General features: G+C 42.4%; 1 protein-coding gene across 3 annotated transcripts; it reads left to right on the top strand.

Annotated features, from left to right (window-relative positions):
* The first annotated feature begins 94 nt into the window (after positions 1-94).
* On the top strand, positions 95-27,621 carry tigara (TP53 induced glycolysis regulatory phosphatase a). Of its 3 annotated transcripts, XM_060928360.1 has the most exons (7): positions 95-258; positions 7,913-7,950; positions 11,720-11,841; positions 14,696-14,773; positions 14,991-15,101; positions 26,511-26,669; positions 27,306-27,621. In XM_060928360.1, the coding sequence occupies exons 1-7, from the start codon at positions 227-229 to the stop codon at positions 27,330-27,332; spliced, it is 567 nt and encodes a 188-aa protein (XP_060784343.1). In that variant the 5' UTR covers positions 95-226; the 3' UTR covers positions 27,333-27,621. The 3 variants fall into 3 exon arrangements, with proteins under 3 accessions (XP_060784343.1, XP_060784341.1, XP_060784342.1); XM_060928358.1 differs by having other exon boundaries at positions 26,511-27,621; XM_060928359.1 differs by lacking the exon at positions 95-258 and adding an exon at positions 2,391-2,457 and having other exon boundaries at positions 26,511-27,621.

The following is a 27,621-nucleotide window of genomic DNA, read 5'->3' as shown; positions in this document are numbered from 1 at the left end:
TCACCGCACGCGCGGACAATATTAGCCAATGAAAACGGAAGGCAGGACGGCACGCGCGCACTCGGCAGCCAATCAGATTCCCGAGCGAAGCATGTCGTCACGGCTGGACAGCAACACCACAGCAACCAAGCACGAGAAGGACTGAGCCGGTGGATTTAATCAACCGTTTCTTTTTTTACCTCAGAAATTCCCTTCCTGCTGAGTCATCTCTTTATTTAACAGGCGAATGCTCTCATTTGGTTTAACAATAATCCGTCAGTAAGTCGAATATATCTTTTTTTTTTAATTATGATTATCATTCATATTTATGTATAAGCAATTAAGTTAAACTGAATAACCAAACAACACCTTTCATTTTAAAATGGTTTAATATCCGTTTGAATGTGCATGCAGGCTAAGTTGCTAACGCGGTATCCAGTTTCCTACCGGTAGCTGCTTAGCATTTATTTAAAGGTCAGTACAGTTAGTCAGACACCAGAGGTTCCAGTCACATGTAAAGCTTTAGAGGCTGGTGGATATCCCTGGAAATAAAAAAAAAAGTTGTTTTCTCTCATTTACACTACCGTTCAAAAGTTTGGGGTCACTCTGAAATGTCCTTGTTTTTGAAAGAAAAGCACTGTTCTTTTCAATGAAGATCACTTTAAACTAATCAGAAATCCACTCTATACATTGCTAATGTGGTAAATGACTATTCTAGCTAAATTCTACTAAATGTCTGTTTTTTGGTGCAATATCTCCATAGGTGTATTGAGGTTTTTCACCCACGTGACCAAGTCATGTGATGCATCGTTAGGCTGCCATTTTGGACGTCACGGCTCGAATCAGTTTGAATGCGAGGAAGGCGACAAACGAAAAACTTAAAAGAAAAAGGAGCGAGATGCAGAAAGCACCTTCACTATCCAGCGACGTAGGGCATTTACAGGGCGAGCAGAGGGAGAGGTATTTGCAAAAATTGAGGTTAGCAGGCCGGAGCGCGCTGCTTAATTTGAGGGGGAGCAAGCCGGAACGTGCTCCGGAACCTCGGCCGGAGCACTCCGGGAGCAAGCCGGGGCACGCTGCTTAATTTGAGGGGGAGCAAGCCGGAGCGCGCTCCGGCAGCTATTTACACTGGATCCGGTGTAAATAGCTGCCGGATCATAATTACAGTAAACTAGTAAATACAGTAAAGGAAAAACTTGAGACCGAAAGGTTTTAACAGTCATCCAAATGACTGAACGTAAACATTGCTACAGTAACATACTAGCTACTATGTTGTTGACATTAGCTAGCTTGACCTTCAAAATGGCGGACACCGGGGCGTCACGTGACCCTGTGACTAGGGCTGGGCGATATGAGAAAAAATTATATCACGATATATTTTTTTCAAAATTTTCGATAACGATATATATCACTATGTAAATCAAATCACCATTTTTGTATTTTCTTTAATTTTCTGCTCAAAATATGAACATTACAAATTAGTAGTTCCTTCCTAATTAACAAAAATAGCTTAACAAGCCTTCAAGTTTCACAGAACCTAAACAAACTGGATGCACATTCTTTTGTTCTTTTTGTTCAAATGAATAAACTGAAACTGAAAAATAAAAACTATATACCATTGTTAATCATTTGTGCAAATTCTAGCAGCTTTCAAATAAACATAAAAGACATATTGACGTGTAAACCTTATGCTGCAAGGAGAAAAAAAGTGCAATCCTGTACATCAGTGTGTTTAAGGTTTTGTGTAACACTTTGTTGTATGTCCGATTTTAAATATCCAAAATACCTCCACACAACCGAAGATCTCTGGCCCTTCTTTTCAACGATGTCCTCCAGGGCAGTGCTCTGACTTTCCTGTTCAGAACTCCGGTCAGTCGGCTTCTCGCTCATTTTTATAATCGCTTTGTTTCACGCTTTGTTGGAGAAATCTTCTTTTTAATGGCAGATTATCACAATCTGTGTATACCGCCACCTACTGTACAGGAGTGTGTGAAGGGACTGGACAGATTCTATGTCAGATTACTAGGCTACAAAAAAAAAAAATTATATTCTTTTCATTAGACCTGTATCATTAAGATAACTGATTAGTGCTTTAATTCTATTTCGCTGTATTCCTTCTTCCTTTAGTATGTTGTGAATGTCTGAACCTGCTTCAAGCTCCAACCATTTCTGTCTTTGATAACTGTATTTACTACAATGAAATAAAACATGCTCAACATCTTCCTTAACTCTACATCCTTGACAAAGACCATCACTTTTACCTAATATCTGTAATGTTGCATTAAGACCTGTGTGTCCCAGTCTTAATCTTGTATATACTACCTCCTCATTTCTGTTAAATCCCATTGATGTTATTCTTTTCCCCCATACCTGACTCTGCATATTAAAGTATTGTCTACCTTTAGGTCCTGTTTCCCACTCTTTTTGCCATTTGTTGGAGAAATGCCGCGCTCCTGCAAACTTCACCACAGCCATGTTGTGCGTTGCTGCTACACGTGTGTGTGTTTGTGTGTGCACGCAACCTAACTTGACGTGGCTCTCTTCCAACTGATTGGTTACGTGCGGTACTGTTTAGTTATGATTGGCTATTCGCGTGTCTGTCAAAACTTCGGATGAAGTAATTTTATTGAAGGCGTAGGCTTATCGTAGGCATATCGTACGTGTCTAATTTCTAATCGTAGAGATTTTATATCGTGAATAACATCGTAATCGTAAAATCGCCCAGCCCTACCTGTGACGTCAGGTGAAATACCTCAATAGAGGCCCATTTCCAGCAACTATCACTCCAGTGTTCTAATGGTACAATGTGTTTGCTCATTGCCTCAGGCCCTGTCCACACGGCAACGGATTAAGGTGAATCTGATAAAATTGTTTATTGTTTCGGCCTGGTGTCCACACGGCACCGACGTTTTGGGTGCCCCAAAACGAAATCTTTTGAGAACGGGTTCCAGAGTGAAAAAATCTGGCAACGGTGCCGTTGCGAAGTTGTCTGGATGAGTAGAACGGATTTGTTTACGATGACGTCACAACCACATGACTGTCAGTGCTTCACGCCGGGTAGAAGTGTAGCGAACTCGATGCGAGTTGTCAACAAATCCTATAACTTGGTTCATGAAACGTGCTTACAAAATATTTTCACTGTGAATATTTATTGTGTAATGGTGCAGAGTGAGAGAGAGAGAGAGAGAGAGTGAGAGAATAGCCCTTAGGGCAGAGTCTTTAGTCCAAACACTGCGGAAGCAGTACCAAACCGCGCACCGCCCGTGCGCTTTCCAAAACAAAAACAATCCTGCCAGCAAAAATAGGGGGAAAAAAAGGAGCGATCTCACCTCTTCAGATGTTGGTTTAAGTCCGACAATACATTCCTCAAAAAGGGCGTAGAAGAACAAAGTAATCCATCAACGTGTAGCATTCAATTTATTCCGGACCATTAAAGAATTCTGGAGGATATCAGAATGTTGGCGTACCGGCTTCCATCTACCCCTGTTCATTCCTCTTTCCGCGTCTTTCGTTTTACGCTACTGATTAATAATCAAAACTTTATGTGGCTAATGCTTCAGAAGAAGGGGTTTATGCGCATGCGTCTACTTCTTCTATTGTTCTGGTGTCTCCGATGGGACCGTCTTACAGCGCACGTAGAGGTGTGGCATGTGTATTGCATCGTTTTCAGCAAGTGTTGCATTGCCATATGTACCTGAAATTTTACTGATCCGTTGCCCATGTGGACGCGATATTTAAAAAAAATAAAATAAAAATCTCGTTGCAGTTGTTGTGTGGATGTAGCCTCAGAAGGCTAATGGATGATTAGAAAACCCTTGTACAATCATGTTAGCACAGCTGAAAACAGTTTCGCTCTTTAGAGAAGCTATAAAACTGACCTTCCTTTGAGCAGATTGAGTTTCTGGAGCATCACATTTGTGGGGTCGATTAAATGCTCAATGGCCAGAAAAAAGTCTTGACTATATTTTCTATTCATTTTACAACTTATGGTGGTAAATAAAAGTGTGACTTTTCATGGAAAACACAAAATTGTCTGGGTGACCCCAAACTTTTGAACGGTAGTGTATAGTTAATTACTGACTTATCTGGGTTTAACCTTATCCTATCCTGTGTTATGTGAAGGCAAACAATTTGCACCTGGGAAATATAGAATAATATAGCACCTTGAATGAACCATCAAATTGTGTCGTTTCGTGTAGGTATTTCACATCAATAAATTGCTGAGTTGTCTTGTGACAGTGAGACCAGTAATGAGAAGTTATGCATTGCAGTTATGAATACATATTTATTCCTTTCTTTGACACTGCATGCCATGCGTCAGAAACACCACCACCATGTTTATTATGGTGTGAGACTGCTGGGTGCCTGGTGGACAGTAGTGAACCAGCACTTTCACTTTACATTAATACTATAGAGTTACCATCCAGTATCGAACTTGATATGCCAAACAATTGTCTGGTTACATCTGTCACGGCCACGTGCATTGCCATGAGGACTATTACCGTGCACCTGTTCCTGATTAGAGTGCAATCACAGCGCGCGCGTGTGTGTGTGTGTACAGACAGACTTTATGAAGTGTATGCTCTGTACCCTGCGTCTAAAGCCTCGGTCACAACCGGCCGTAAGTGCTCCTACGGCAGGTCTACGTGCAAAAAACGCAAGAAACGCATGGAGGGCGCGTGTGAAACGCACGGAGGGCGCGCGTGTGACGTGCTGATTTTCGAGCCGTAGACTGGCCGCAGACCAGCCGCAGAGGTTCTTTGTCATGTCAAACAAACTCTACGGGCGCTTACGTTTTTTTCAGGCTGCAAGACAAACTTACAGCCAACGTGCGTTTTTCTCCATGAACAAAAAAAACGCAGCGATTTGGGGAAACGCCAAAAATCGCACGACCAAAAAATTGTACGTCCGGTTGTGACCTAGGCTTAACGTGACCAAGCCTTGCATTTTGCATTGCTTTTCTGGTTTTGTCCCTGTTTGTGTTTTTGGACTATGAATATTTTGTATTACTTCTGATATCCTGTCTGTACCTTACTGCCTGCTTTTTGACTCTGCCTTTGTTTACATTTTAGATATGTTTGCTAGCATGCTTTCAATAAAACTGTTTCTGCACTTGCATCCGTCTATCACCCTGACATGACAGAAACTGCCAACTATCCAACAAGCTAGTGGACTAATAAAACTGTTTTAAAGCTAGACTGCCTTTCAGATTTTTCAAGTGTAGGTCATAAAAAGAATTTTCCCTGACACACAATTATTTTTGTTTAGTGGATCGAAAGCTACTGAATTTGAATCACAGACTTCCAATTTTATTAGTTTTTTTTTTTTTTTAAATAGAACAATTAATGAATTTTGAGTCACGTGGCTGTAAATTCTCCGCTGTTTTTTCCTGCTTCACCATGACCCAATTCAGACTGCATCATGTGGTGGGCTTTCCTCGTTCGTGCAAGGCATTGCGGGATACAAATGTGAAATAGGAGAGAAAAATGGAGGACGTGAGTGTGCGAATGAAACGTGAAAAACCGACTACAGTAACGGAAAGCGAGAAGAAAAGACGTTATGTTGTATACGTAGGAAAGGAAACGCAGGACTAAACTAATAAATATCGGCAGTCAGCAAGCACCTCGGTGTGATCAGCTGTTCGTTTAGCGACAGAATGATGGAACTGTCGGTGCACAGTCAAAGTGCGCCTGTGCATGCACACATGGACTTCCTCTGTCTACTTGACTGCGCAAAGCGAGTGATTTCATGCACATTATTTGCTCGGGAATCCCCTCAAATTAAATAACTTCCCAGCCACAGAATGGCTTGATATTTTGAGAGATATTGCAGAAATAAACATATCACAATCACCAAATTTCAGAGGGAACTAAATTTCACTGATTTTATGAAATCGAAAGGCTGACTTGCTTTAACTAGTTTTATATGAAACTGTCGTGAATATTTTTCATAAAATATGTTCGTAAATAATCCCATGTTATTTTTTAAAAAGCAAATTAAAAATAAGTGCTGGATAAAAGCCCATCTATCTTATGTAAATAAAGATGCAAATTTTGTCAAGTGTTTTGAGATACGCTTCCTTGGGTTCCCTGTGGTGGTACACGTTCGTTGTATGGACATCGTATGGTTAAAGCTCATAGGCAACGGTTTTAATTTTATGCACATTTGAAACTTCATATGTTAAATTTTCTTCTGGTCCCAAGAAGTATTGTTAATAAGTCTCATCTCATTATCTCTAGCCGCTTTATCCTTCTACAGGGTCGCAGGCAAGCTGGAGCCTATCCCAGCTGACTACGGGCGAAAGGCGGGGTACACCCTGGACAAGTCGCCAGGTCATCACAGGGCTGACACATAGACACAACCATTCACACTCACATTCACACCTACGCTCAATTTAGAGTCACCAGTTAACCTAACCTGCATGTCTTTGGACTGTGGGGGAAACCGTAGCACCCGGAGGAAACCCACGCGGACATGGGGAGAACATGCAAACTCCGCACAGAAAGGCCCTCGCCGGCCCTGGGGCTCGAACCCAGGACCTTCTTGCTGTGAGGCGACAGCGCTAACCACTACACCACCGTGCCGCCCAAAACGGTATATTTTAACCGTTTTATTCAATTTTAGGGTGCAAATTAAACACTAGGAAAATTTAATTTGCTTTTTGGGTCATTCTTCTAGACAATAAAGTTGATATTCTATGTTTCACCTCAGACCATTGCCTATGACCTTTAAGCCATCAAAAATCAGGTCGATGCATTACCATATTCTCTTAAGTAAATCGTACATGAGGAGATCCGCTGTAATTACTTTGAATTCCAAACTTGGATAACAAATATGGTGCACATTTGGGCCATTTCCACAGGTAGCCTTAGTGGTACCATGAAATATCTTTTGGGGAAAAATATATTATAAGAAACAATATGTCACATCTCATAAAACTCCATTTTGTTTCCAGACAGGAAAGTCGTCTAAAGGTAGGGTAGGCGACGTTGGAGAAACCAGCAAGAATAAACTCGATTTTGAAAGTATCCAAAACTAAAAAAACCCTCCCCCTCTTTTCAGTTCCCTGCAAAGCCACACCTTTAAAACACGTGAATGCGCACTGCCTGATTACTGCTGGATGACGAGGAAAATAATAATAAATTTCCCCAAAACAAACCACATACAGTAATTAGATTTCCAACAGAAATCCAGCAATTATGTCACCATTTTCAGGCCCTTTAACTCCCTCATTTGTCACCATCTCCTTGAAAAGCCATGCTAATATTCACTCTGGTTTGATCTCTTGTTTTATCCGTTGTAGGTGAATCAGAATTATTTCTGAAGTTCCCACTTGAAATTACGAATTTAGGGGTCATCCATGTGCAACTTCCAAGTCAGTAATTCATACTCGTATTTACCATAATTCCATTAGCACATGAAGGCAGCGTTTATCCAGCTTCTTCAGTCTTTCTTTCTCTGTTTAGTAGGGCATGTTGCTGTAGTTATAGTGTTAGGTGTAACTGGAAATTTTGTCTGCACTTTCTCTGCTATTCTTGTGTGACTAGCTTGCTAGCTTTCGCAACATGTCTGACTAGCCTCATGAAAATTTCTTTGCCCGTGCTCATGCCCGGAGTCATCCATAAGGCTAGTCAGACATGTTGCGAAAGCTAGCAAGTTAGTCTACCGTAGACAGGCAGGTAGGCCATCCAGTTATTTCACGCGGACCAAATGAAGTGATTGGACGGGCTTTTTACAACCCTATGACTGCCACAGACGATGATTTTTTTTCTTTTTATTGCCATTTGATTTATACGTTGCTGTCGAGATTTAAAGAGAATTTCGAGAATATAACAAAAATGCTTCTAAACTAAATGATCTATGCTAGCTTTAAAGTTTGTGCTCCATGACAATCACTCACTTTGATTTGTGCCTTTTTTTTTTTTTAAACCAGTGGTGAGACACAGTACAACAAGGATGGACTGCTTCAAGGTAAAGTTTGTTCATGACTAGATAAAGCCTAATGGTGTTGTCTTTCCCATTTTGGATTGGTACTTTACAAGTAATTTTATATATTATTTTCAGGGTTTCCCCTATAAAACCTGTGCAGTGCAGCGAGGTGCAAGAAGCACGCCACCATAGGCGGTGTGTAAGCTAGGGGGGTCCGGTGGCATGCTCCTCCGGAAAATTTTGAATTATAAGAGTTCATTTCATGGCTTCTGGTGACATCTACAGCTGATTTTTACCAGTTCAACATGTTGGGGGGAGGGTATATTTTGCTTATTATTTGACTGAATTCCCACCCTAAAAATATGAAAAAAAAAAACGGTCAATACAAAGTTGTACCAGGCAATTACAAACATTTAAAAATGAGCACCTGTGAACACGATGAAACCATTGCAGACCTACATGTACATGATTAGATCTAGGCCGATAGATCTATAATATTTTGACAATTGAGTCTTTGGAGACTCAGAGTTTTATTCAGACATTCATGTGTGACCAACCATGTGGCAACTTAAGTTCATCATAATTTGCCACCGTGGGGTCAAGTTCTAAAGATTGCTGCATTCTAGCTTGACAGTGACCTATCACCATAACATAAACAACCAAACCACGTGTTTTTACACATGCATGGATTAAAGTTTTCCGTCGCTACGACGGATTTCCGTCAACTGGGAGCGCTAAAGGTCAATAATGAGAGTGATGCAGATCCGAGGGAAAAAGGGGGGGGTAGGCCCATAGGTCTGACACCGATGTGATTTAGAACTTCACCAAGCTGCTGTGATTGCCTGTTGTTGAACCCTTTCTTGTGCTATGTTTGAGTATATGTAAAGGAATAAGTTGTTGCACTAGATAGGCCTAAATAAATAAATAAATACAGCCTCCGCTACTGTCTAGTCCCGGGGAGGCTCGGCGTGGGCCACTGATGAAACTATTTGGCTGTCCGACTACTAGGCAACTAGGTTACTTGTCTACTACTAATACTAGGCCTGTAGTAGTAGTAATAATGATATTTGCCTATTGAAAGGTGATCAGGTGAAAAGTTGAAGCCGCAGCAAGACCTATGCTATTAAGCCTTTTGTAGGTTAAGCAGGCTTCGGCAGACAACGTTCTGGAAAGGCTGTGTTTTTCTTTGGTTTGATTAGCCTACGATTTAATCTTTAAACATTATGGTTTCAGCAGTTCGCTTAAACATTGGAGGCTGCAGAGTCGGGCTGCAAGATTTCCCGACACTTGTTTAAGATGCCAAACTTCATAGTAAGGAGAAAATAATTCCACAGTATTTACTGCCTCGTCAGTCTAAAAAATTAATAGTGAAGGACCAACGCGAATTAAGTCCCAAAAAAACATCTCGTAGGCCTATATTTTACATTTTCAAAAAAGTCCGGAATTGGAAGTCGGTCAGTGGAGTGTAATGAAGTGTCTCATTCACTAAGCACAAAAGGTCAGAAAACAGTGGAGAAAACAGCTATTGCTTAAATAGGCTACTAATGGTTTACATTAGTAATTTAATGTATGTGACAAATAAATTCATTGATTAAATAGATAAAGAAGCGAATACTCCGAAGCTCAAAATTCAGGAAAGTGGCTCCGGTGTCAAGTGCACAAGAACAGTTATTTGAAAGTTAACCTGATGAATTTGCACGCGCGATTTCATGAAGAACCGGGACAGTTGGCATTCGGTGAAAGATTCACACCTATGACTCATTATATTCACGCGCGCCCTCTCGCCCACTGTTGCTTCGTTTTCCCGATTTGCACGCGTGTCTGAAGATGGAGAAATATTGAGTGGTTTTTTTTGTTTTTTCGTTTTCCAGATTGAATGGAATGCTTGAATGATCGGATGATATACGGACCTCCTCCACTCTGCCCAGAGTTTGCGAAAGTAGCTGTTTTCAGTGACTGAAACCTCCGTATAGGTGTGAATGAGAGGTGCCGAATAAATAAATATGCGTTTTTTTTATCCGGCTACATGTAGGCGGTCACTGCGCAAAGCCTCTAATGTTGAAATGGTAGTAATATTTGTTAAAATAATAGGAGGCTAATTTCCACATTAATTGGTAAAATGGCCCAAGGGATGTGATGGGGGGATGGCTGTTTTATAAGGGGGATGATTTGAGATTTTTATTTCAGAAGGGAGATGCCTCCCCCCACATCCCCCCCTCAACTCAAGTACTGTGTATAAGGCCACCTGACATAGGCCCTTCGATTTCCATCACTAGAGCGCGTCAAATTACTTTCGGTTTTGCCAGCATGGACGCGCTTCTTTTAAATGAAGGCACAGATGTGTCAGACATCGACAAAACGGTAAAGAATAAGTGGAGATGGGCTTGGCTAAATGAAATGGGCGATAATGGCAAGCCATTTAGTTCATGGTGCAAAAAGATGAAAATGGCAGGTGTGCGCTTTTGTGTAGTTTGCCATAAAAAAAGTCTATGGAAGCAATGGCAAAAAACTAGATGCCTTTGGCTTCACCGCGAAGAAGCAGAAAAAGTTAACTTTCACCTTACTTTTCTTGTTTCCTGGTTTTATGCCAACAGATTTTCTTATTTTTCTTTCTGTTCCACCCTTCTGAAAGCATGGTTCAAGTTTGACTGCATTTGCACTTTTCTCTTAACCACTGCTGTGCATTACTAAAGTATTGTTGAAATAAATTTGCACTTTGCGCTGAAAACTTGATGTTTCATCATTTATAGCCAGTAATGACAATGGTAAAGTCTTGCCTTAGCTTTAGTCATTGTTAAAATTATGTAAATGTACTATAAGTAGGGGCCGAGGGGATAATGGACAACAGGGTGTTTAAAATTTGATGCATCGCTGACATGGTAGGGGCCAATGACATGGAGCTTTTTTTTTTCCAGTCAGATGATTTTTTTTTTTTTTTTTTGCTTTAATCCATGCACATGTGCACACGGACAAGATCTAGTGAACATTTTGAACATACCCTTTTCTCCTGGAGTCACCACCAACCAGTCATATATCTTCAGCCAACCTGGATCAATGCCAGATTTATGGTTTTTTGCTTTTTTTTCTGCTCTGATGAGCTTTCTTCTTGCTGTTTCCTGGTACCTCCCTGGACAGTGGCATCAGCTCCATCAGCACCAGCATCGGTAGCATGACTCGCTGTCAGACTCGAGCTGGTCATCAACATGCAGCGAACTGGCCGTCACGGTCTCAGAACTACAGTCCGAGTTGTTTTCCGCAGTTTTCTTTGTGAAAAACTCCGTAATTAAGCTGCAACCTTTCTGCATTTTGCTCACTCGTACCCAGCTTGGAGGCTCCACCATTTTTGCATAAATTACCTATGAATATTAATTGTACATCACTCATCCAATCAATGTGGGATACCACACACACTCAGCCAGTCAGTGCAGAATACCCTTCGCTGACATCAGCTGTGAACTTGGGTCAAGTTCAGGGACATGGGATTGCATGGACTGTGTTGGTTACCTGCTCAAAAGCTACAAAACACATCCATGTTGATTCTAGTTTTATACTGTAGGCCTAAATTGTAAGCGTCGTAGGGGCATGTCACCAAGCATATCGGTCAATAAATTAAGCATAGCGGGGCCACTATGCTATGATGTTTTAGGGGAGACCCTGAATTTGTTTGTTTGCATTTAGCTGATGACCTTATCCGTTTTCTTGCGCTATGCCAGCATTTTGCACTACGACCTATACACTTGTATGTAATTACCCAAGCAACAAACGTTCAAATAAACTCTAAATTAGTGTTTCATTGATTTTCCTTTCTCAGGTCAGGGAATAGATGCTCCTCTGTCTGAAATCGGTGTGCAGCAAGCCGAAGCTGTTGGCCAGTACCTGCAAGATGTTCACTTTACTAACGTTTTTTCCAGTGATATGAAACGTGCCAAGAAGGTGAGCTGTGGTTGCAGGACAGGTTTACAACAGGTAGAGGGTGCCTTTTAGCTACATATCAAGACTTTGAATGGCAGACTAGGCTATCACAGAGGTGTTAATACACTGAGTTGCTGATATGGTGAACCATTTCCATTGATGGATGGGGTACAAGATGGCTGAGAAATTGTGTACAATTGCATACCTATCTTGGTAGATGTACCTCATAAATTGTAGTCTAAATTAAACCAGTGGGTTTTTTTTTCCCCACTTTCATGGCTATAATCATCTGTCTGTGAGTTCAGTGCTTAAAATCTTCAACGTCTTCAAATGTTTCTGGTTTGCACTGAAGGTTCCCAACCCGCCCCTTCCTTTGGCTATCATTGTGTCCTTGAGCAAGGAACATCACCACAGCTTTCTCTGTGGGTGCTGCAACAAATAACCCTTATCACTCTCCTTCAACTTTTCCCTCAGATTTCCCCAGTTAGGAATCTTCTTTCAAAATAAAAGTAGTGAATAAGTAACGCTAAATATACAGAGCCTTCCATGATTATTGGTATTCCTTGTAAAGATTAGTAAAAAAGGGTTGGAAAAAATCCACCTTTTGATGAAGTGGCTTCATCTCGTACTGAAAAAATGAGAAAAATCCAACCTTTTAATAGAAAAAATTGTTTATTCAAAAACAAATCCCTCATCAAGGAATAATTATTTCCCCCCCCAAAAAAAACAAACACATTTTTGAGTTGATTGGTGTAGGAACTTTCAGGCTGTAATCCGTGACTCCCTGATTACCTGGCTATAAACATGATGTGGCACAGAGGCCAAATTCCCTTAGTCATCCACCAACATGGGAAAGATAAGAGAACACGCAAACCAGATGAGGGAGAAGTGTGTTCACCTTCATAAGTCAGGGAATGGTTATAAAAAATAGAGCTCCTCGCCTGAAAATGTCCATTTCTATTGTGAGGGTAATAATAAAAATAAAAGTGGAACTGTTACAAACTCTCCTGAAAGAGGACCCAAGTTTATTTTGCCCCCGCATACAGTGAGGAGGAGGGCAAGAGAGGCAAAAAAAACTCCCCAAGGATCACTGTTGGTGAATTAGAAGAAAAAGTAAAATCTTGGTAGTTTCCAAGTCTCCAAAACCACCATCAGACTCCACCTCCATGCCAACAGATTATTTGGAAGGTGCCAGAAAAAGCATTTGCTGTCGGTTAACCATAAACCTGAAGTTTGTGAAATGCTACTATAACTTTGACTGGAACCATGTTCTCTGGTCTGATGGAACAAAAATTGAGCTTTTTGGCAATAAACTCTCAAGGTGGGTTTGGTGTAAAGAGAAGGATGGTGATAATGAACAGAACCCCATCCCAACTGTAAAATATGGTGGAGGTTCTGTGATGTTTTAGGGCTGTTTTTCTTCCAAAGGCCCTGGAAATCTTGCTAGACTACATAGCATCATGGAGTCCATGAAATACCAGGACATTTTAAATCAGAATCTGGCTGCCTCTGCCAGGAAACTAAAACTGGGTCGTCATTGGATCTTCCAGCAGGACAGTGATCCGAAACACGTCCAACTCAACACACAAACGGTTCACTGAGCACACAATCAAGCTTCTGCCCTGGCCATCTCAGTCCCCTGACCTGAACCCCATTGAAAACCTGTGGGGTGAGCTGATTCTGAAGAGGAGAGAGCGCAAGAGCGGGTCGAGGACCCTGGATGATCTGGAGAGACTGTGCAAAGAGGAACAGTCTCAGATGCCCTGCTCTGTATCTCCAACCTTATAAACTGTTAGAGGAGAGACTCAGTGCGGTTTTACTGGCAAACGGAGGATGTACAAAGTACTGATCTTTACAAGAGCTGCCAATAATCATGGAGGGCACTGTACGGTTTGCTATTTGATATCCACACGAACAGGGCAAAGTCTTAAGACCCATGTATAGAGGAGCACCAGGGGTGGCCAGGGGGGGCTGTGGCCACCCCTACAAATTTACTGGCCACCCCACTGGCCAGTATAGATTGTAGTAGCCTCAGTTATGCAGTTCATCCCAAATGCACAGCCAGCCAGGCAAGACGCTCTTGATCTTCGGTGAGTGAGGGAAGATCATCTTCCCTCACTCACAGCAGCCCCCCACCCCACCCCCGCCGCTTTTGCGTGCTCCTATAGCAACGGCTCAGCGTGTGCGCGTGACCGCCGCTTGTACCTACACAGGTAAATAATGACCTCAAAAGGAGTTAAGAGAGAAGACGGAGAAGACTACCAGTAAGTAAATAAGTCAAAATATTCTTTAGTAAAAGAAGAGGGGGAAGTATGCGTCGTAACATGTGCTTTTTAAGTGCTAAATAGTGCTGTTACAGCAGCTTTTTGACGGATTTTTGACATGTATAACTGAGTTACGTAGCTAACGTTAGCTGCTGATTGTATGTTGTCAGTCATTTTCAGACAATGAAGAGAAAGTCCACAGACATCTCTTCTTATTTTAAGAAAAATATTAGAACAGGAGAGAAAGAGACGGCAGGGGAGCAACAGAGGCTTAGTGAGGAGGAGGAGGACGGAGTAGAGGAAAAGACGGAGCAGGATACACAGCCAGCATCAATAACAGATCATTAGTAACATTAAATATAACACAATAAACCAAAGTATATCAGTAGGCATTTCCTTAAGTCTTTCTGATAGTTTTCTACTGGCCGGTTTACTACAACAGTATAATGATATCCTGAAATTATGGCTTTTAGTTTTGGTGTGCCACCCCAAGATTTTAAGTGTCCCCATCTGGCCACCCCTATGAAATATTTCTGGAGGCGCCACTGTAGAGGAGATGATTTATTTATTTATTTATTTATTTTAAACTGTGTATATGTTCTACATTCCAGACTGCTGAAATTATTGTAAGGAAAAATAAGACATGCAGCAACCTAGACGTTGTGACAGCTCCATCTCTTAAAGAGAGGGTGAGTGGGAAATATATTATGGATCTTCGGAACTAAAAAAAAACATTACTGTATTCATTCATTGACCACATGGGAGTTGAATGAACACTGGAGACACTTTTGTCCAGTGCAGCTTGCTGTTATCTCTCTCACGAACACATTTTTGACTTGAATAACACGGTTTAGAACTCGGACTTAGGTTTTTTTTTTTTAAGTTCTGATCTGTAGTGTCTTTCAGAGCTTTGGTGTTGCTGAGGGAGGCCAAGTGGAGGACATGAAGAACATGGCTAAAGTAGCAGGTCAGCCAATCCCAGAGTACACGCCTCCGGATGGAGAAACAATGGATCAGGTGTGTGTATATGAGAATTTCCATCTCTTGTTACATCACACATAATCGCAAATAGTTTTTGTTTGCTTTTCTAAGTATAAGATGTATGGGGGTCACTCCATGAAAAGTGCAGCCATGCATATGTATACAAATAATTGGAAATACAATTTAATTAATTTATCACAGTGAATATTGTTAATTATTATACATGCAGGACACTTTTTCCATGGAATAAAAACGTATTCTATTCCCTTCTAGCAGGTTTCATTCATTTGGTTTGACAGCATGCAATATTGTTAGCATATCGCTTATCCTACATGTATTACGCCACTCTACCCAATGGAGAATGAGCGTGCAATATTGTTACAATATTGCACATTATCAAGACATCATGATGTCACATGCCAGAGACGTAAAACTTCTGTGCTAGCGAGCGACTGTGACAATTTGTAAACAAACATGACCACCAGGTTTGCCTCATTAAAAGCAGATTTTGAGAGAATTTTGGTTGCCAGGTCACTCTGTTGTGTGTAGCTGTCGATGCTGATTTTAAAAGTAACTAAGTAAATTGCACGGAAAAATTATTATTATAATAATAATATTTGGGCGGCACGGTGGTGTAGTGGTTAGCGCTGTCGCCTCACAGCAAGAAGGTCCTGGGTTCGAGCCCCGTGGCCGGCGAGGGCCTTTCTGTGCGGAGTTTGCATGTTCTCCCCGTGTCCGCGTGGGTTTCCTCCGGGTGCTCCGGTTTCCCCCACAGTCCAAAGACATGCAGGTTAGGTTAACTGGTGACTCTAAAGTGAGTGTGAATGGTTGTCTGTGTCTATGTGTCAGCCCTGTGATGACCTGGCGACTTGTCCAGGGTGTACCCCGCCTTTCGCCCGTAGTCAGCTGGGATAGGCTCCAGCTTGCCTGCGACCCTGTAGAAGGATAAAGCGGCTAGAGATAATGAGATGAGATAATATTTGGCTTGACTGTGCTAGCGTTGGCCTTCGCTAACACTACACTGGCTAGAACTGGATTGCTGCGCTAACAGCATCGAGTTGCAGGTAAGCTAGCACTGACCTTCGCTAACGCTACTGCTCAATGCTACACCGGCTGGAAGGTAACTGGACTGCCGTGCTAACAGCACCAAGTTGCAGGTAAGCTAGTGTTGACCTTCGCTAACACTACTGCTCAATGCTACACCGTCTGGAAGGTAACTGGACTGCCGCGCTAACAGCACCAAGTTGCAGGTAAGCTAATGTCGGCTTTCAAGAACACTGATATGAAGAGTGTGTATGTGTAATATTATTGGCTGGCTTTTTTTCGTGGTATATCAGATGTATTCCATTCAGCTACTCGTCTTTGACTCGTTCAGTATCATGCTAGCTGAATGGAATATATCTGATATACCACTCAACGCCAGCCAATGTTGTTTAAATATTAATGTAAATTGTGACACCTTGAGATGTACACGAGATCATTTCAATATCTTCCTGTTTCTAACTACTATTAAAAACATCATGTCTTTCTAAATTTTCACCATTAATTAGTGTCAGAAATTGTAACATTCCTTACCTTGTGTGATAAACTAATTTACTGTTTTCTGACCCTTTCCTGTAATAAGTCTTCCTATTTTAGTCCATAGGCTATTTTATAGTTGTCTGTGGGAATGGTTGTTCAGGGTCACAGCTCGTTTTGGATGTGAGGACTTTTAAAAGGCATTGTGAATTAGGGCTGCTCGATATTGGAAAAAATCAATATCACGATTTTTTCAGTAAATATCGATATCGCGATTTTAAAACGATATTTATACACCTTTTTTTAAAGCCCTGATCATCAACACCTGAGGCACCGGGCCACATTTTTATAGTACAGGCCTCATAGGCTACCTGTCAACCCTTCCCGTTGTACCCTGAAACGCCTTTTACTTAAACTATTTACTGTGCAAGCGCGTACTTTGCATAGGTCCTATCGCCTGCACAAGGCTCACGTTCTCCTCACTCAACATTTCCGATCACAGAGGATGGAGCCAGCGCTGGTATTACCAGTGATTACTGCGCAACGTCCACACTGGCTCGTAGCCAGCCAAGGATAAAATCTCTCTCTCACACACACACACACACACACACACACTACAACGTAAGCTTGTGTGTTGTTAAGACACCAACATTAAAACACGCACACACACGGACTGGCCATTGGGAGTAGCGGGAGTTTGTGGGCCGGCGGAGAAAAAAAAAAAAAAGTTGCGCGCTGGCCTTTAATATGATAAGCAATGTTAACAGTTTCTTTAAGAAACTGTTAACATTGCTTATCATATTAAAGGCCAGCGCGCAACTGTAATAAACAATGTTAACAGTTTCTTAAAGAAACTTAACATTGCTTATCATATTAAAGGCCAGCGCGCAACTGTTTTGTTTTTTCTCCGCCGGCCCACACTGAACCACCGGGAAAACTCCCGCTACTCCCGATGGCCAGTCCGTGTGTGAACACGCACAATATAGAGACAAGTCCTTAAGAATTAACATGCATGAAAATAGCTCAGCTGCATGTAAACATTCCCTGAAAGTGTAGGTGGCACTGCGGCTAGATGCTACGTGAAATGGCACAAGGCAAACACCATGCTTCGCTCAGTCAACAGACAAAATCCACGAACCCAGTAGTACTCCTACTGCTGTGGGTTAGTGTTCTGTGGCCAAAAACACCCTACGCACAGTCATTCCAAAACATCCCCACTAGTTGCAGGTTATGTCTCAAATACAGATATGCGTTGTGGATTAAGCGATCTATTTTCAAGCATCAGGCTTCTCTTCCTTCATCTTCCAAATGTGGACTCCGCTATCTTTTTGGCATGTCAGCATTGAAATACCATTTGCAGAGATATTTCACTCGAAAAGTAAAAGCAACACATGATTAGGGCTACATGATTAGCAGGGGGACACCGTTTTAAGCGCACGGAATTTTAAAAACAATGTAATTACATCTGAGTCCGTCTACATCGCGCAATAAACCCGTCCTTAGCAGAACCTACTTCAAAGCATGATGCGAGCTGCAGATGCACAAGTCAAAATCAAATGAACCCAAGTAAACATGCCGCGGCGGGCAACATTAATAACCAAATTGCCTTACCTTAAAACGCTGCCTTGACCACAGGATGACTCGCAATTATTCCACTTAAATCCACACGGTTTAACACATCTAACACAGCTAGCAAGCTGGATATGTGCTAATATTGTTGTGCTTGTTTTCTTCCGTAGATGCCATTTTTACATTACCCAGTCCCACATCCAAAAATATGACGTAAATATGTTAATTGTATTATTATAACTATTAGCAAGCAAATCAAACAACATATTAACAAATCAATATATCAAATCACCCGACACGTATGAAAACAGAAGAACTGATTTTTTACTGTTGCGGAGATATCGCGGGAGTAGAATGGATGACGTATGCAAGGCTACGGTGTGCCTTAGGGGACAGAAGGGTTCGTTTTACCTTACTGTCACGTCAATGTTATTGTTGTTTTATTGCCATTGTAGAAATATTGTGCACGTCCCTTTCGACAAATGACAAAAAATCGTTTCATATCGATATTATGAATTTTGATATCGTTTGACACCAATATCGATATCGCGATAAAAATACGATATATTGCACAGCTCTATTGCGAATGTAAACTTTGGTGTCTGCATGGATTACGTTCAAAGTGTTTTGTTAAAAACAATGTTTACATTGATAACGAGTATTCCTATCAGTTAGTCAAGAACAATTTTGTGGCAGCGGGGGCGTGGTCAAGCATCGGTCTGTGACAGGAGGGCGGAGTCAGGGAAGGTAAGTGGCAGAATCACTACACCTGTCGTTAATTGTGTTTGTGTGTCTTCCCAGTGACCGCGCCCTATTTAAGGAGAGAGCGAGAGCAGAGGGAGCTCTCTCCCCACCCAGACGACTGATGTGTGTGCGTGTGTCTGAGTGCATGAGAGAGTAAACATAGAAGCTGAAAAGCTAAATAAAAAGAGCTTTGTGAACTCAGTTCTGGCCTGCTGTCCTTCTGTGCTCCACCCACCTACAGTGGTGCTGAAACCTGAGATTGAACCAGGGGTCACTGTTGCACCTGTTCCTATACCTGTCTCCACAGTTGCTCCAGTGATCCCAGAGTCCCACTGTAACAGTTCGTATAGGTGGGTGGAGCACAGAAGGACAGCAGGCCAGAACTGAGTTCACAAAACTCTTTTTATTTAGCTTTTCAGCTTCTATGTTTACTCTCTCATGCACTCAGACACACGCACACACATCAGTCGTCTGGGTGGGGAGAGAGCTCCCTCTGCTCTTGCTCTCTCTCCTTAAATAGGGCGCGGTCACTGGGAAGACACACAAACACATTAATTAATTAACAACAGGTGTAGTGATTCTGCCACTTGCCTTCCCTGACTCCGCCCTCCTGTCACAGACCGATGCTTGACCACGCCCCCGCTGCCACAAATTTATATTTAAAAAAAAAAGAGGAAAATTACCAGAACGTAAAGGGGACGTATGCTGTCAGAAATAGGGGTACAGTAGGAGTCTCTTTCTGTCCCCCAAGGTACAGTCTCCACTACTGTAACCCCTAAGGCTCATTGGACCTCGAGGTAACTGTGTGTACCTTTTTAGGCCTAAAAATGGTAAAATGGTACAAATAAGTACCTTAGAGGGTACTGCCCCAGTGACAAGCCATTGTACCCCTAAAGATACAATAATGCACTTTATTTTCTGAGAATATATTATGAAAAATGTGGATACTTTTGGGTATCTGGAGCCTACCAACCCACAAACCCTGAAATAAAACGACCAAGTGTGTTTCTTTTGCGCTGCCTATTTCTGAAAACGTGTGCTTCAACAAACCTTCAGATTTGGCTCTGCTTTCTATGTCACAAGGGGAACTTATTAGAAGTATGCCCCCTCCCTTTCATTTTGTGTATCTCTACTCATGGCTTGAGAAATGAATATTCATGATGAAAGTGCTACCTGATTGGAGGGGGTGAGGAGGGGTGAGCAGTGGCTCATTATCCTTGAAAGGAACTAATGCCGCTTTTCCACTACCAACGCGGCTGAGTCGGGCTGAGCCGTGCCGTGCTGAGTCGAGCTGAGTGGGGCTGTTGGAGTTGCATTTCGACTACAACCGCGCTGAACCGTGCTGGCTGGAAGTGGGTGGACACATTGGGTGGAGTTAGCGAAAGTGGGTGGACGTCAGGTGATGTCGTTAGGCGGCGCATAAAGTGACATCAGTGAGCTTTTAAGCGGTAGTCTCACAACCCGGAGAGTAAACAATAAACATGGAGGACATGGAGTCGTTAGTGTTGCTGGTCTTGGTGCTGTGGCTTGTTGTCACCGACAACGCCAACAGATACTGGCAAGAGCGTATAGATGAGGCGAGGCGCATAAGGCTTCATAATTCTCGTAATTCGTAATTCTCCTTCTTCCGGGTTTACGGTGTTTACAGATCCCAGCATGCTCGCGGGGCGTGTGTGGGCATGTGAGGACACTCCTCCTCACCAGTCAGTGCACAGGGGAGTGTCTGCTCACGCCCCCAGCCTCACTCAGCTCGGTTTGGCTCGCTTCAGCCCCACTCCAAAACCGTGCGAGTTTTGGGGGCTGAACAGGGCTGAAGCGAGCTGAGTCGTGCTGTTCTTCGGTAGTCGAAACGCGAGCCATGTCGGGCTGAAGCGAGCTGAAAAAGGGTAGTGGAAAAGGGCCAAAAGACTCCAATCAGCCGTTTTGAACAGGGCTGTTTAGACAAGGTGAGAAGGAGCTGTGGTGTTTTTTATCCTTAGGGTATTCTGACCAAACCATGTCACAGATATTTCATTAAGACCTCAAGGAACTGTGTCAACTTGTGGAAAAGGGGTATCATATGTCACCTTTAAGATGATGGATAAAATGAACACTAAGATTTGTAGTTTTATCGTGCTCTGCATTGGGTATGTTGTACTCGAAACAACCACCGGACCTCACATTCAGGCATGATGCGTATCGCCTGAGAGTACTTACAGATCTCCTACGATTTGACAATCTGTGGTGTTCGTGTCCAGGTAAGTTACACTCATAACTTGGATACATTCGAGCAGAAACAAAAACCACCCTCCATTTTATACAAGTGTAATATCACCGTCTTCATGATAAGATCTGAATTACTGCAGAGCCTTTTCGTGGGTGGTCAATTGATTCCTGACCCATCAGAGATGCTTGCCATCAATATCGCATGTTGAGGGACACGTCATGTCCGCCGTTACGTTCAGCCCTCGAAATCAGTAAACTCGCCTGAGAATAATTTCATGGCCTGTTTAGACTACTTGTCATTTTAATAGAATCTATGCACTGCAGATAATTTTATTTTGACTTTGCATGGTGTGCAGCAGGGACTTTTTCATTGGCACACTGAACGCGACAAGACTACGTGAGTGTCGAATCTGCATTACGTTGTTCACATAGATTTAAAATAAATATCTGTATTTTAAAACTACCATAGAATATCAGTTCTTTTATGATGAGGTATGGAGGTTGTTATATATCAGGTAACGGATGAAGATATGCCAACTGGAATCCTACTTGATTATTATCATTAAGATGCATTTAACAACTTTTGAAATGTTATTAGAAATGTTCTATGTTTATTACAAGTGCTAGTGTTCCATATTTGCCATCCAATGTTTGACTGAAAAATAGAAAGGATAGCTGGGTTACGGCAATCCATCTACAGTACACCTTACCAGTAGTCTGCTGTTAAAGGTTGCTCACCCCTTGACTATTGGTACACGATGGGTTGGTGTTAAGCAAATCATACAAAATATTGTTCTGATGTGTTCTTCTGCAGTGATTTGAATCTTATTTGTTTCTGTTGCCACAGCAGATCATTATGATCTACATATTTGATTTGGTATGGGTTTTGACACTGGATGCCCTTCCTGATGTAACCTTCCCCAGTCTATCCAGGTTTGGGACTGGTGTGAAGTATAGCTGGGAATTTTACCTAATCTGCATGTCTTTGAACTGTAAAAGAAACCAGAGCACCCCCATGCAAACACGGGGAGAACATGCAAGCTCCACACAGAAAGGCCCCCGTTGGCCATGAGGTTCAAACCCGGAACCTTTTTGCTGCAAGGTGACCGTGCTAACCACTACATCACCTCTGCAGTGACTGGACAACATGCCAAAATGCACAGTAATTGGGCAAATTTTGAAATTTTCCCATCCGTGTTACACTTGCAATGTTTTGTGTAGGATATAGTCAAGTCACTCAATTAATACTGTATCTATGCAACTACATTCAGGGCCCGTTTACACGAGGACGCTGTCGGGTAAAAACGACTAAATATTTTATCAGAAGTGCCTTTCGTTTACACGGGGACGGCGTTTCCGAGGCTGAAAAACGGATAAAATTGAAAACGCCTTCCAAAGTGGATAAGTTAAAAACGGCCCCCGTTGCATATCCGTCTAAACTACCCAATACGCGAAACTCTGCTCGGATCTGCTCACGTCGGGTACGCGTTTACGTCATACATATGTCATATACTGCACATGCCAGCCCGGGAAGTAAGAAAGTAAGTAAAAAAGTAAGAGCATGTCTGATTACATCGATCCAACGGACCTTCAAGCTGCTCTGTGTTTTAATGCAGTAGATGTGTTTTCCTGCTCACCCGCTCGGCTGGAGCTCCTCAGTTTGGTGTCGCCAAGTTGCACGCGCACGCCGCCTATTCAAGCCGCTCGTGAAACCATAAACCCGAGACTGAAAACAAAACTAGCAGCCAAACGGGTTTATTTTGCTGAGATGGACACTGCCTTTTCTCTTCTTCACCGAAACAAGAGTGAGTGTTACTTAATAAAGGCAGATTAAAAGAGTTTCGGTTTGCTCCTGCTCCTCCCTCGAGCACTACAGTACCTCAGCCGGACCGGTGTTCTGTAAAGTTTTCCTAGCAAGTTCTCATACAGACCGTTTTATTATTCAAAACAAGTCATTACAAATTATTTGACTCGGCCAAAGACTCGACCAATACGCACAAAACACAAAAATCGGCAAATGCGTGAAATTCTCACCGATTTTCTATCAGCCCAGCTGATCGGTGGGACAAAACTACTGTTAAATTTTCCTACCCTCCTGGATTTCGCGCATGTGTAGTAGGCTTGGTAGGATAACTTGACAGAACAGCGGCGCAGATGTGCAGATCAGACAAGACGGAAGATGTTGCGCATGCGTGCAGACATAGCGGAGACATTTATGCGTCACCGTATAGACGCAGATTTCCTCCTTGAAAACGGTCGTGTAGACGCGGAAAAAAGTGAGAACGAAAACGGACTTTTGCGTTTTTGTTTTATACCGTCCCCGTGTAAAGTGGGCCTCATTGTAATAAAAAGTTCTTCTTACATCAGGGTTTCCCCTAGAAAAACTGGAAAGAGTAGTGGCCCCCTGAGCGCAGTGAGGTGCAAAGAGCATTCCGGGGGGGCATGTTCTCCTGGAAAATTTTGAAATATAAGGGTTCATTTTGTGGTTTCTGGTGACATCATCTCGAGCTGATTTTTACCAGTTCAACATGTTGGGGGGGAGGCTGCATTTTACTTCTAATTTTACTGAATTCCCACCCTAAAACAGGAAAAAAAAAAAGTCAATACAATATCCACTTGTTTCTCACAAGCAGTGTCCAGTTCCAAAGGAGACTGCAGTTTATTTCACATCAAACAAAGTGAATAGTGATGCAACATGGCATGAGTTGTACAAAATACTCATCATTCAGTTTTGGCAATAGTGCGGATGATTTAAATACTCTCACTGTCAGATTCGAGCTGGTCAGCAGCATGCAGCGAACTGCCCGTCATGGTCTCGCAACTACGGGCCGCCACTGTTGCGGAGTTGTTTTCCGCAGTTTTCTTTGTGAAAATCTCCGTAATTAAGCTACGACCCGTCAGTGTTTTGCTCACTTGTATCCAGCTTGAAGGCTCTGCCATTTTTGCATAAGTTACCTATGAATAATAATTGCGCATTGCTCATCCAATCAATGTGGGATATCGGACACACTCAACCAATCAGCGCGGAATGCCCTTCTCTGACAGCAGCTGTGAACTTAAGTCAAGTTCAGGGCCATGGGCTTGCATGGACTGTATTGATTACCTGCTCAAAGGCTACAAAACGCATGCATGTTGATTTTAGCTTTATACTGTAGGCCTAAATTGTAAGCGTCACAGTGGCGGTTTAATGGGTAGCGGCATGTCAGTAAATTAAGCGTCACGGGGCCACTGTGCTATGATGCTTTAGGGGAAACCCTGTTACATGTACAACACAGGAAATGTGATGCCCCATAACTCATGTTTGAGCGAAGATGTTGTCTTTTAACCAATATGCCCTTGTGTCTAATAATAATGGTGGGACTGTATTTCAAAATTCCTTTTTCTGGAATTTTATCCTCATGTCACAGTTTGGCTGCGGTTTTCATGGAGACACTATGCATAATATAGCTTTGCTTAAATCAATTAAATATCTTCTCACAACACAGAGTCCAAGGTTTTACTCTCCTGACTGGAACCTCTAATCTCAGTTAATCAGTTTATTAAAAAAAAATAATAAAATGCCAACCAGGTTTTGGCATCACGTTTTGCTTATCGTGCCAATACTAGCACCAAAATGTTCCTGTTTTCATGAATGTCATTGTTTGAAACATGACATAAAACACTATATACGTCTATGTGACCATAAGATAAAGTAAAATACGCTGGACTGCTCCCAGGTCACTTATTTGCCCTGGATGTGATCTGTTATTGTACCACAGTGCTTTTGAATTCATGAGTCTGATTGGTCAGAAGGTTTTCTGTAACAGGCAATAAATAAATTGCTCTGTTATTGTGCTTACGTAGGGACTTGTCAGTGCTTTGTATCAGTCAGAGGTAATGCTGTAACTAAGTTTTCCAATACTGGAAAGTATTCAGGATTGGTGGCTTTCCAGTTTCCGGGAAACACACATGAGGGGACATTGTGTTCAACTTCAGGAAAGGGAAAAAAAAAAAAAAGAGGCTTGTGAGGAAATGACGGTTTGTTTGTTCATTGCATGTTCTAACGTAAGTGATAACAGAAAACTGTCTTTCAGATGTTGCATAACATTAAGGCCCAATCCCAATTCTAATTTCTACCCCTACCCCTCCGCCTTCCCCTCCGCCTTCCCCTTGGCCCTTCCCCTTGAAACTGAGCTACAAGGGATAGGGCTTGAAATTCAACCCTTACGTATTGGGATAGCCCTTCAACGATCGCATACGTCATCGCGTACCTCCGTCAGCGTTTACGTTAGCAAAATGCGACGCGTCATTGGCTGCGACCAGCCGCTACAGTCAGAGGCAGAAATCTCTGCTGGCAGGGTGTGATTTGTTAACACCACTGAATGGGATATCTTTGGCGCTTCGTGCACCACATCCGACAGAATGAGGTGTCAGAACACTCATGTAAACAATAAAAGCGAGAATAACAGAACAAAACGTACGCAGTAAAGCAATCGAAAACAATACTCACTCCCAAAGCTTTTTAGCAGCAGCTTGGATTTCAGAAATCGCTGCTCATTCTCAGCTCGAAAGCGAATCAAGCGGCGTGTTTCCTCTGGATAACAACTTAAAACACGTAAATAATGGAGAAAATACATTTATGACAATCTTTCGCCGCGGGAACCGCCATCTTTCTGAAATCCGCATGAAATCTCGCTGAAATCCGCATGGCATTGTGGGAAATCACTCAAACCCCTTCGTTCGGAGTCTGCTCCAGGAAAATCTCCGTTTGGAGGGGTACAGAAGCCCTACGCCTTCCCCTACCCCTCCGCGTTAACTGGGATTGGGATGCCCCTACCCCTTCACGTGAACGCGCAAAATGGAGGGGAAGGGCTAAGGGGTTGGTCCAAGGGGTGAAATGGGATTCGGCCTAAATGTAACTATAAATGGATTAAAAAAAAAATTGAAAAGAAAAACCGGACTTGTTTTGCAGACATTCAGCAACACTAACTAGAACTATAAACAGATGAAAAACAGTCAGTGTAAACAGTGAGTGTGGGAAGCCATTGCCTAAAGGTTAGAGAAGCAGCTTTGAGACCAAAAGGTCACTGGTTTAATTCCCTGGACTAGCAGGAATGGCTGAAGTGCCCTTGAGCAAGGCATCTAACCCCAGGCTGCTCTGGGTGTCTTGTACGTCGCTCTGGATAAGAGCATCTGCTAAATTCCATTAATGTAATGGAAAAATTAAAGAAAAATGATTAGTGTTGGCAAACTGCTGTGGTATAAGAGGAAGAGGAATAAAACAGTTCTGTTTCGTATTGCTGCTAGAAAATTGTCAGCTTCAGGGTGGTAACGGTAACTCTGCTTCACATCTGAGTAAAAAAAACAAACCTCCGTGGTGGTAGGACCATTCAGTGATTCGTCACGTTATAAACTCTGTCTTCCTCTTAGGTGAAGATCCGGATCAGCACCTTCCTTAAATCTTTGTTCCAGCAGATGGCAGATGAGCATCAAGATAAAATATGTCAAGGTGACGAAGTGCAGCCTGAGGGGCCTCTCGCGGGTCGCCCGGATGATGGAGTCCAAAACGTGCTTGCTCATGCTCTTGTGGTGAGCCACGGTGCCTATATGCGGGTGGCGGTTCGCTATTTCATTGAGGACTTGGCATGCACTGTGCCTCCTGGGGCAAACATGGCTCAGGTGTTCTCAGCCTGCCCAAACACAGGAATTTGCCGATTCATTGTGACTATAAAATGTTGTCATGCAAGCATTCAGCTGTCTGGCATGAAGTGTGTTTTTGTCAACCGTCGAGACCACATTATGGCTGAGAACAACTAGAGTGAAGTTATGTGGAATTAAGTTGCACTGTGAACCAAAGTTGCATGAAGAAAACAGAACATACGCAAAACCAAAATTGTTCAGAGGTCATTTATGCCATTGTTCATATTCAGTGCTTTCAGACCTACAGCAACATTATAATTTAAATCAGTGTTTTGTGATGAAATTGGAACGGAGGAAATGGGATATATTTGGCAACGGATAGAAAAGAACCGCTTTCCGGAGTGGAATTCTACTTTCTTTACCGTTTGTGAAATGCGTTAACTGTCACAGAAAAAAAAAGCAGTGCCACAGCCCCTGACAGTAAGTGCATGAAGGAAGTCATAAAGCTAATGATGCACAGCTTTTGTTGTTCCTGGTTAATGGGGCTTTAAATAAAGCTAATTTTCCTCCCCCTTATTTTTCCAGAGACAAGTCTGTGCCAGCAAGCATTAAACCTACTCTGGATGGAAAAACCCCAACTTGTACTCTGTGTTATACTTGTACTAATTCCCACGCCAACACCTTTCCAGATTTATGACGTTTTCAGACGCTGGCCTGTTTGGACTAGAGGGATTTTTTTTTTTTTTTTCCCCCCAAAGTCACAAAGCACTTGTGTAACACACTCAGGAAGTGCATTTGTCAGATTTTAGAAATGTTCACAATGTTTATTGACATGAGACAATCGATAGCTTTTTCTTGTTTGACTTGTTTGTATTGCGCAATAATGGCTACAGTTCTAGTT

This window comes from Neoarius graeffei, chromosome 8 (assembly GCF_027579695.1).
Source record: "Neoarius graeffei isolate fNeoGra1 chromosome 8, fNeoGra1.pri, whole genome shotgun sequence".
NCBI classification, from domain to species: domain Eukaryota; kingdom Metazoa; phylum Chordata; class Actinopteri; order Siluriformes; family Ariidae; genus Neoarius; species Neoarius graeffei.
The sequence above is the reverse complement of the archived record's forward strand: the minus strand, read 5'-3'. Positions and strand labels throughout refer to the sequence as shown.